This window comes from Drosophila rhopaloa, unplaced genomic scaffold (assembly GCF_018152115.1).
Source record: "Drosophila rhopaloa isolate 14029-0021.01 unplaced genomic scaffold, ASM1815211v1 contig_150, whole genome shotgun sequence".
In the NCBI taxonomy this organism is placed as follows: Eukaryota; Metazoa; Arthropoda; class Insecta; order Diptera; family Drosophilidae; genus Drosophila; species Drosophila rhopaloa.
The window spans coordinates 1,292,720-1,303,674 of record NW_025335029.1 but is presented as its reverse complement, the minus strand read 5'-3'; the positions used below and the strand labels follow the sequence as shown (position 1 = coordinate 1,303,674).

General features: G+C 46.9%; 3 protein-coding genes across 5 annotated transcripts in view; all 3 read left to right on the top strand.

Moving 5' to 3' along the window:
- The window catches only part of LOC108041482, a 36,690-nt gene extending 32,130 nt beyond the window's left edge, over window positions 1–4,560 (top strand). For 2 of the 3 annotated variants that reach the window (XM_044456781.1, XM_017119419.2), the window contains exons 2-4: window positions 19–2,303; window positions 2,671–2,736; window positions 3,116–3,166. In XM_044456781.1, the coding sequence (XP_044312716.1) occupies window positions 97–2,178 (2,082 nt within the window). In that variant the 5' untranslated portion in view covers window positions 19–96 and the 3' untranslated portion in view covers window positions 2,179–2,303; window positions 2,671–2,736; window positions 3,116–3,166. Of the gene's footprint in view, window positions 1–18; window positions 2,304–2,670; window positions 2,737–3,115; window positions 3,167–4,510 lie in introns of those variants that run through there. The other variant, XM_044456782.1, reaches the window with a different exon arrangement.
- On the top strand, window positions 97–2,178 carry LOC123037162. The gene has a single exon (XM_044456772.1). It carries the CDS (start codon window positions 97–99, stop codon window positions 2,176–2,178), a length of 2,082 nt encoding a protein of 693 aa, XP_044312707.1.
- LOC108041478 lies at window positions 2,652–9,543 on the top strand. Its single transcript, XM_017119413.1, has 4 exons — window positions 2,652–2,736; window positions 3,116–3,562; window positions 3,741–4,040; window positions 4,511–9,543. Exons 1-4 carry the CDS (start codon window positions 2,652–2,654, stop codon window positions 9,541–9,543), a joined length of 5,865 nt encoding a protein of 1,954 aa, XP_016974902.1.
- Window positions 9,544–10,955: the final 1,412 nt, after the last annotated feature.

Sequence of the window (10,955 nt, the reverse complement as noted above, 5' to 3'; positions counted from 1 at the left end):
CTTGTTTTCCACAAATAGCAAACATAAATAACTAAAGCCGTCAAACTAAAGAAACAATACACACAACAACAAACCATCTAAAATAAGCCTAAAACAATGTCAAAAAAACTCCCAACTATATCCGTAACTGCCGACAAGCGTTCCTCACACTCCGATTTATCCTCCTCATCGTCATCCCATGACACCGATAGCAATGACATGGACTATGGGCGCAATGGCGCCGGGGGCGTGACCGATGTCGAAGATTTTGACAGTCAGATGGAGGTACTGAAGCCAAGCTCCCGGCGGAACTCTTGCAACGCGTCCCTGAAACCCAAAAACCATCCTAAGGCGAGTGGGGGCGATAATGATGTGACTGATGTGGAGGACTACGACACAGAATCTGACGATGATGAAAAGAGCACGGCCTACCCAGAACTAAAGCTGTCGCTGAGAGAGTTTCTCCAACAGGGACTCCAGAACCAGGAAGTAGTGGACAACGATGCAAAGGAGAGCTGTGAGATAAAAGCTGGTGATTTCGTGCAAGCACAAAACCTGAATGGTATGGCAGACTATCTGACTGATTGCGAGGATTACGATACCGATTCCGAAGTGGGCTATGGCTGCGAGAAATCCGTCTGCGTTGATCTGGACCATGCGATGGGCGATCAAGGTCGAGTCAATATAGCCGATGGCGAGAAGCACCAGGACGATTCCGATCAGTACGAAGATGTGTCTGTGATCAGTGACATAAGCGATTTGGCCTCGGCCATGTCCGATTGCACCGGCATTGGCGTGCGTGGCATGTCCGAAGATGAGGTTTTGGAGGTGTCCGATAGTGGCCACGAAGAGGTTTGCCAGATTGCCTGCTCGGATAGCGAATCCGAGTCAGAGGGGGCCGCAGCCTGGAGTCGGAGTGTAAGTGAAGATAGTTTTCCGCCTATTGATGTGGCCTTTGTAAGTGCCAGTGGTCAACCGCGACGCAACTCCAAGAGCACTATGCCCACGACGGGACAGAAGAATTTTCTACAACTTGCTTCAAAAAACGAAGAGGTTCTAACTGATGTTGAGGGCATTGACGACTCGGCAGCAGAAGATAGCTTTGATAATGAAGAGGACGATGAGCAGCCCATACCACGCGCCATCATCCTTGCTTCTGGCGATGACGGGACTTGCCTTACTGATGTGGAGGACATGTTCTGCGAGGATACATCATTGTCCAGCGCCGAACCTGAAGTACGATCAATATCTCACCGAGCTCTGCCACTTCCGCATCGCGAAGTGGTGGAATTAAAAGAGGACAAGTACGGGGACACTATTACAAATGTGATGCCCATGGACAGTAACTATGAGTTTGGAATTTACAATCACCTCAAGGACATGATCCACACCGATTCCGAGGACTATTCGTGCGCCGATGAGTGGAGCCTTCAGCATTCTGTGGTCGAAGATGCTGCGTTGGGTGGACCCAGCCTAATCGAAAACGAGGTGATTGTGTCCAATGAACTTTTGAAACAGCAACAGAACAAACGCCTAGAGGTGCAGTCCAATGCAGAATCCGTGACAGATGTCGAGGAGATCTTTGTGGCCGGAACTAATCGCCGCAAGAAGTTGAAGACCCGCACTCCTAGCAAAGGCAAGAATAAATTACTAGAAGCCATAAAAGTCAAAGATGAGGGAGTCACAGATGTCGAGGACATGGATCTGAGTGAATGTGGCTTACCTCCGGGAGTGAAGCGCATTGAGCAACTGAAACAACAGGCTAAGAGCTCAAATGTGGACAAAGTATCTGATTCCGAGGACGCATCCACAGATGACGTCTCCGATATTTCAGAACTCTCCGACGCTCTTCCACCATCGACTGGTGAAAAATATAACTACAAGACAAAGCCACAACCGCTTAATTTCCGTCTGCTTAAGGATGAAATAATAAATCAGCAGCACACCGATATTGAGGATGTTCAGTTGCCGTCGGATGCCGAGGATGCACTGGAGCCACCTGCCATTCCAGTGGCCAATAGCAACAGTAAGGAGCTAAATGATATGTTGAATGAGAGCTACACGGTGGTGCACGAGAAGAGTGGTCGCAGTTTCAACAGTGAGGCCGAGAAGCTGCATACAAAAGGCATTATCCGAGATGCCCATACCGACGTTGAGTATGTTGAGTCCGACGAGTCAGCCGCTAGGGGAGGCAACTAGCGTCCTTCCCGTGTCCTCATACAATCCGACTCGATTCGGTCCCCAGCTGTTGCCAAAATAAATCTCAACAATAGTTAATAAGTGTTCATAGATACGAAAACCCAACACACACACTCAAGCATTTTGTAAGTAAAGCCAACAATTAAAAAACATTTTCGTTAAAGTTCTTACCACTATCAAAGCAGCAAAAAGCCTTAAATCTACTCGCATCGCTCCCATACGCCTAACCTCGAGTCCGTGCCATACTAACAGATTTCTTAACGTCACCTAGGCGTCGTTGTACTAACATTCACTCTCTATTGTTAATCCTAATCGTACTTAATGCTAACAAAAATGTTATTTGGAATTCGTTTCGTTTGTTCTTGTTTCGATTGTCTGTAAATCATTCATTATCATTTCGTTTGTAGAGTAATATAATGTAGTCCTAGGTCACTTTTCTGTTCGTTTTTCACATAATTCGAACCTCTCTTATAATGGTGTTGTTTATTGCAGAAACCCTTCAGGAAAAAAAAGTAGAAATTTCCACTCTGGACACCGCAAACATTCCGGAAGAAATTAGTAAGTTTATAGTAATTAAAAGATATTTACCATCAGCTTTTCATAGTGCTCGTAATCCATATTGCTTCATTAGTATGCCAAATTAATCGTTAGATCTTATTTATTTCTTAAATGCAATTAAAGCTCATTGACAAAATAATTTTATCGGCCTTATACTTAAAATAAACTTTCGTCTAAGTGCGTCAGACCTCGCTCACATCACCAACCAATGTCACCGCCATCAGCTATCACACATAAACTTGCACATACTCCTGCACATACTTCTCGCTTCTCATGCTCTTCATGATTTCCAAGCTTGCCCTTACTTTCTCTCGATTTCTCTCTCTGTTTCAATCTGTCCAATTTCTACCTACCAATGAACTGTGCAATTGTCTTCCAGGTGATGTTAAAGTTGGTGGTGGTGATGATGATGGTGATGGCGATGGCGAAGATCTAGTGGCACGCATTCGCGAGGAAGCCAATATTCTGGTGGATCGCGTGCTCGAAGAGAGTGTCGAGATCATTGAGAGTCACGGCCACCAGGCCAATGGCCACGAGATCGCCAAGCTGGATTACAACTCAGAAAGTGAGAATTATGCCATCACATGCGACGATATCGGCGGCGTCGATGTTATCAAATCGCCCACCATTGAGTCCATGTCGGGCAAGTCGTTTGACGACAACATGAGCTTCACCGACGAGCACATACATTTACCCTTGCATGCCCAGAACACGACCACCACCATGACAACGACAGTTACCACTCAGTTCCAACAGCAGCAGTCCCAGGTGCAGCTGCCGCAAACCAATTCCCAGGCTGCTGCCACAAGTACATCGGCGGCAAAAGGTAACATACCACATAGATTCAAGCTTTGAGGTAGTCCTACGCTAGCCTAGAAATTAGGATTGCAGCTGGAGGCAAAATTAGACTCAATAGTGTTGCTTAGTCCGTTGGCTATAACCAATCTCCTGTATCGTTTGCTTTTTGCTCCCATTTCCCTTGCCATGTGTCATGTACCATCCAGAACCAGTTCCAGTACCTGTTCAAGTAGAGAGTAGTCGAGATCAGGACGAAGACGAGAGTGAGACGCGGGCAAGGCGCATCGATCGAAAGATCGAGAAACTATCCACGGACATGGACGATGTGAGTGCCAAGTTCGATGAGGCGTTTGAGATGTCGGTACCAGAGGACGAGATCAGCGCCTTGCAGGGCGACTTCTCCAAGCTTAGTTGGGATGACAGCGTGTCCCCCACGACCAACACCATGGCCGATATGGCCCAGAACCAAATAACGCCAGATAACGATATTCAAGATCTCATCGCAGGTACCACAAGCAAAAGCGAAGCGTCTAAAAATGAACTATGATTTTGTATTCTTTTGCCTAGTTTTATGACATTGTCAGAGCGAAACGACTCACTCTAGATGTTTGTGCAGTATTGAGTTTGATTTTTGTTGTCTTAGTGCGATGGCAAATCCAAAACGGCGGCCAATAACAACTTTTTGTTTGTTCAAGTTGAGCTCTAATTGCATTTAAAAATTTTAATTCAGTTTGTACTCATATTAATTCATATGTAATATGCATGCCATCCTATATTACCCACCTATCTATCTATATTCTTATCTATCCTATGCTAACCATGTACTCGAATGCATTAACCCTTCTCTTACCTAAGCCCGTTCTGTTTCTATTTCCTGTTTCTATCCTGTTATCATATTTATTCTTCCTCATCTTTTGTTCTCGACTTTCACAACACTTTTAAAACTGCTTTCGTTTTCACACCTATTGTTTTGTAGAAACAGGCGGCGATTTACCAATCTCAAGTGAAACCGAAACCACTCCCGTACCACCGTCGGCAGTTGTGGCCAGCACCACAGCGAATGAATCAGAAACCAAAACCGAAACTGAGCCGACGGTAGAAACCAATGCATTCACTACCACCAGCCACGATACACCCACACCAAAACCACGAGTACTCAAAGCAAGCTCCCCAGTCTCCGAAGGCACCGATAGCACTACCATTCCTGGCCCTGTGCCGAAATCCGAAATACCGATCGATATAAGTTTTGATTCTGCTGCACCGGTTCCAAAGCCACGTGCTCCCATTAAGCACACGGAACCGTTCGAAAACCTGGCTGCCCTAGCTGAGCAGTCCGATAGTATTAGTCTGAGGAGCTTTGAATTTACAGAGGATCTTTCTAAAACGGACGAACCGTCCACAGAGCTCTCCATCCGATCCCAACTTCGTGACATAGTCACAAACACCACCACAGCTTCAGAGGATCACACCGAGAGCTTTGAGCCTACGAGTGAGATTTCGGTGGATGATGCCGACACTGAAAAATCGGAGGGCATTGAGAAGACAACCAGCTTTTACATTGGGGAATCCAGTCGCAATGTAATTATCAAAACCTCGACAAGGTCCGCAAGTGTTACACCGCAAGAAGAAGAAGCCCAGGGCGAAATAGGCATCGATGCCAAGGATGTTTCTTTAATGAAGGAGATGTCTGTCGACTCAGACGAGGCAAACGATGTTTTCAAAGAGTTTGTCACAATGAAACCAGACGATCCCGCATCAGTAGACAGTAAAATAACCAGACAAGGCTCGGAAACTAGAAATGACATTCTCGAATTCGAGAATGCCGATAAAGACAAGGCGGGCGAACCGAAGCTCTCTAAAGTAACCACCGAGGAAAGCTTGACCACGTCCACCGGCTCCAGTGGACGAGCCATTATTGAAATTGCTCCTTCAAGTAGTGAGGATCCCGATGAGTCCAGCAAGGAAATTCCGGAAATAGTAAATACAATCTCCGAAAAGACGGCCTCCACCGATCGTTTTGAATTGCCCTTGGAGAAAAGTGAATGGGAAACATCAGAGAAGGAAATCCCAGCTGCGGGCAAGCCAAAAGTAGTGCACTCACCGCAGCAACCACAAGAGACCGACATTAAGACTTCGATGGATAAGTCTTTCGTAGGTGAAACTCTTGCCGAAGAGCAGGGATTTGGCGATTCCGCTAGCAGTGACGTCAAGAGCTTAAAGGACCACGAAGCTTTAATCGAGGAGTCATCATCAGATTTTGTACTCAGTACCATGCCCCAAGGCTTCACTACAACTGCTGAGAGCGAAGATATATCTTCTTTTATTGGCATACCCGATGAAAGCATGCAAACTTCTACATTGGACAGCACACAGCCGCCAGAAGGTTTGTTCGACACCACAATCAAGGAGACCCTCAACAAGCAAGCAGCAATGGCTCACTATGCACAGGATGTGTTTGGCAGAGGCGATAGACGTGATGATCACGGTTCGCTGGGTTTCATTTCCACCGGCACAGCTGAAGAGTTAAGCTCCATGGAAGAACACATGGCAAAGGAGGAGCAAGCCTCTCTTGGCTTTATCTCCACCGAAACCGCTGAGGATTTTAGCTCTATGGAAGATTACTACTCTGAAAAATTAGCCGTGGCCAGTGTGATTGCAGATGAAGTTGCAACCGACAAATCAATCACTACAAGCACTTTTAAGGAGCTTTCGTCGGATCAGTCAATGAAACCAATCGATGTGGTAGTTCATCGTCTGAAGACCGAGTCCTCGCCGGACTCCATCAACCGTTGGTCGATTCCCGATGTAGACACCTCAAGCTCCAGCGAGAGCTTCCACAAGAGCTTCGACAAGACTCAAAGTCGACCCCTATCCTCTGATTTGGAAAACCTTGTGACTGCCACTGGCACAGGTACCTCAAGTGAGTATCAAACCGCCCGGGAATTTACCTCCACTGGCCGCACTGAGGGAACCGAATATATTAGTGCCGTCAGCACCCTTGGCAGCAGTAGTTTGGATTCTCATTCGGAAACTTCGGCCAATTTGGCTAGCATTGATGTTTCCGAACTGTCGGAGACATTGGTGGCCTCCTCTGCCGAAGCGGATCTCTTCGAGGCAGATGAGATGTCGCGGCTGCGTGATCTTCGAGCTGATGACGAGGACAGCGATGAGAGCATGGAACTGCCAGGAACTGCTTATCCAACTACTGAACAGCAAAGTCTCATGAAACGCTCCCAGGAAATGATTTTCAAGCCCAAGGCTGAGGAGGAGGAGCAACTGCCTGTTGAGGTTGTGCAAATCGAGGAATACCCGAAGCCGAAGGAGGCAGAGCGCACCTGGGGATTGGCCTATCCTCTGGAGGACAGCAAGGCGGAAAGCCCCCGGGAGAGCGAGAAAGGGGAGGACATCCTTTTGTATCACGGAGACCCACGACGATCCATAGACGAGTCCAAATTGGCATCGAGCTTGGACGAAGGCAGCATCCTCTCCGTTAGCATGTCAAGCACATCCAACATTGATACAGTTGTAGAGAACTTTGATGACATTATCGGCTCGGCGGGATCTTCTTCGCTGACCGGCATCGAAGGATTCCAGTATGGACATGATGAGTCGGTTCCATCTGCCTCCGTGCCGGAAGACGCCACCTTTATGCTGGAAATGGAAAGCAAAGAACATTCGCCGCAGGATTCTAATGCCAGTACACCACCAGGGGGAGAGTCTAAGCGACGAGGCCACAAGCGAAATGAAAGCATTTCGGGAGAAGCATTGAAGAACCTTGACAAGGAGGTGGCACTACTGGGCGAGGGCAAGGAATCTGAGAGCGAGTCAGACACGGACCCCTACGAATCGGAATATGCCCGCCAGTTCAGATCTCCTAAGGAACGAAAGAGCAAAAAGAAAAAACAGGCGGCAGCCGAGATGGACCATAGTGGCGAGCTGGAGAAGCGTCCATTTACCCCTTCCCAGCTGGTAGCTGAAATCATCGTGGAGGACAGTGCCACAGAAGAGCTGGAGGCAGAGGCAGCCATGATCGAGGAACGTCGGCCGTCCCAGAACATGCAGGACTACTCAAATATACCCGACATAATGGTTACAGAAGACATCAAGTCTCCAATTTTGGAGGAGGAGACCGACGAGTTCCCCGAAAAGATGCTGTACAAGGTACGCACCGAGGAGGAGCTGCACAAGGCAAGCGATACCTCCACGTACCAGAAGGCCAAGGCCGAGGAGAAGGAGCAGGACTTTCAGCGGAGGGTACAGGAGCAGTACCGACAAAAGCTGGAGGAGCTAAAGAGGGCTGAAGTTGGAGCCGAATACGATGATCACAAGGCACCCGACTCTCCAGACTCTTTTGAAATGGTCGAGCAACCCGACATCTCAGATGAGTTTGTGATCATCGAAGAAGTGGCCAAGGAGGCCAACGAAGTGGATCTTGGCGGCCAGAGCATTAAGATTAAGCCAACCAAATACGAGCAGAAGCACGACGAGGATGTTGAAAAGATCATCATCAAGTCAGCACCCGCGGATCCCAAGCTAGGCTCTCAGCTCTACAAGGACGATCTTAACTTTGAATTTGAGGAAAGTCCGCCGACGGCGGCCAGCAGCAGCAGTGAACAGCAGGAGGAGAGTGACTCCAGCGAAACTGCAGCAGCCAACAAGCGCTGGGTGGAGATGCAGCTGACGGACAACCAGTTGCGATATCCTTACGACCTAGCCGGAGCCGTGCTAGAGGACATTAAGGAGGAGGACGGCGAGTTCGAGGTGGGTAGCAGTCGCATTAGCAGCTTCAAAGACTCCTTCTCCAGCACGCCCGAGTATGATGTGGCAGCTCGCCGCTATCATTCACGTGGCGAACACGACGATGTCTCGATGAGTAGTCTGCAGGAGTTTGAGTCTCTGGAGCAGGCCATTTCCCTGGAAAACCGCAATCGCACACACCAAGGCTCCACGGACTCGAGCAATGGAAGTTTCACCCGACGCTACGTGGTTCGTCACAGTGGAAGTGGAACAGCCCCGGGTGACGATGTGTCTGTCTCCAGTCTCAAGGACTTTGAGGGTCTCGAGAATGCCTGCATTGAAGCCCACCTGATTGAGATCAAGGCCCGAGAGGAGGCGGCACTACTATCGCGGTCAGATGAGTCAAACAAGTCAAATGCCAGCGACAAAGGAGCCAGTGGAAATGTGGTGGTGACCAAGGTTACGCGGACCGTCACCCGCACCGAAGTTGTGCCCTCCAGTCAAGCGGAAAACATCGAAGCCCTGCTCAAACACAAGTTGGAGCGGGAGGAAGGATCCGCTGCAGTGAAAGCCATCGATATAACCACCACTGAGTTGGAACCCAAGTCCAAGATCGACAGCCAGGACTCCGAGAAGGACAGCATCGATAGCATGGAGATCAGCAAAAGCCACGATATGATGACCAGTAGCATAGAGAGCTTTGATATTTCCAAGGATGCCACCACGCGATCCGACATTGACTCATTAGAGATTGACAAGCGACACTCGCGTCAGGAGAGCATTGAGTCCTTTGGCGACGAGCAGCTGGATTTGATGACCAAGTTTGTCAGCGGCGGAGGAGTGACACTGGGTGATGGCCTCACCACCACCACGACCACAACCACCACCAGCACCGATGCCGATGGTCATGAGCACACTGTGACCAGAGTGATAACCACCACAACGAGCGTTGGTGGTGGTGGCATACAGGAGCTGCCAATGGACGAAGCTGGCATGTCAAAGGACGTATCGGTGGACTCCCTAAACCTCTGCATGGAGCAGACGACCAGCTCAGCTGGAACCACGGCTACGTACCAGACAAGCGCCGGAAACTCTCAGATGTCCGGAAGCGTTACGAGTTGCGCCTCCAGTACTCTAATGGAGGACTCGTTCCCTGGTGTGGGTGGCATGTCGTCGTCGCAAATGTCGGCCAGTTTTTGGTCCCACGATGAGTCCACGGTGGTCGAGGATGAAGAACACGATCCCACGAAGAAGCAGCAGCAAGGCCAGTAATCGCTGGATGGGATTGGGAGAGAGAAGTGGGAGAAGTCACACGTAATCCTATATGAAAATGGGGCTTGAACGGTGACATAGAATATTCGGCTAGGTAAGCATCCCAACGGCAAGGCTGCGCGGCTTTTCGTTTTACTTTTGTTTTATGTCTTTACTTGGTCTTCGATTTAGAAGCAGAGCTCAACTTTGACAGAGAAAAGTAATACTCGCCGCCTTACTTAGATCTAATGGCTACTAAACTAGATCCTTCTTCTTTTTTGAATTTTCAGACAAGGCGCTCTTCTAGGCGCAGCACTAAAAATGGAATCTCTGGACGACGAGAAAGCATCTTCACTGGCTCTAGACATCACCGATTTCAAATCGAACAGCGAAAGGGGATTTATTAATTAGCAAATTTGACATTTTCCATCTAAACACATTTTTAATGATATTGAAGGGCATACACGAGTTTTTAAAGGCAAATATATATATTTTATATATTTATAAAAACTATAAAATCGCAAACATGAATACGAATATGAATATGGCAAGCATTAGCTGTTCAACGCATTTTCTTATTGGCTTTAACGTTTAAAAATTAAATAAAATTAAAACATAAACCGAAACCTTTTGTGCTAGAGCGTTGTAATGGAATACACCTTTGCTTTTAATTTGATGTAGTTATTATATATGTAAATGTACGAAGGATATTTATTATTAAATGAATCGCTTATTATTGTAGTTTAATTTAAGCAATTATACAAACGCATGTGAAAAAGGGGACGTAATGAAATAGTCGAAGCCTGGAAAGTGAAATGCTTTTAAAGTCTCATTTTTTTACAAGAACCAAGCAAACTTTTTCGCTTGCATATTTTAACAGTGAAATATACATAAATATACAATCTGAAAAAATAATGCATAGATCAAATTTAAAACATATACAAAAAACGACATGAAATTTATTCACATAAGATCTACCACAAACAGCCATGAAGTGTATCGCTAATTTACCCTACCCCTACTTATCGAAAGGATTTAAGCGTTTTAGCATCACCACTGTAATGGAATATGAATAAAATAATATTTGTGTTAAAAACATACAAGAAATATTACAAAAAAAAAAAACATTATTGTATTGTAAACCCACACGCGTATGAATAACCAAATAAAATGCTTATTAAAATATTCGGTTGGACTTTAACTTACGGAAAATAATACTTTATGGAGAGTGTTTACAGTGGGCCAGATCCAGTTTGATACGGAGTTAAACAAAAACAAGCCTTTGGGAAAAATGTTGGGATGAAAATAGATTAACAGAGAAAACAATTGTTCTGCGCCCAAAGGATAAGCCTTTACAACGAGGTACGGTACCCAGACCATAAAGCAAGGAAGAAGAAAAATAATGGTGGGGGTGCCTTTTTCCGGGCATGGTG

Coding starts and splice junctions, on each gene's coding strand:
- LOC123037162 (XM_044456772.1), top strand. CDS start 97: ATGTCAAAAAAACTCCCAACTATATCCGTAACTGCCGACAAGCGTTCC.
- LOC108041478 (XM_017119413.1), top strand. CDS start 2,652: ATGGTGTTGTTTATTGCAGAAACCCTTCAGGAAAAAAAAGTAGAAATT. Junction 3,563..3,740: donor AAGTACATCGGCGGCAAAAG/GTAACATACCAC, acceptor TGTACCATCCAG/AACCAGTTCCAGTACCTGTT. Junction 4,041..4,510: donor TATTCAAGATCTCATCGCAG/GTACCACAAGCA, acceptor ATTGTTTTGTAG/AAACAGGCGGCGATTTACCA.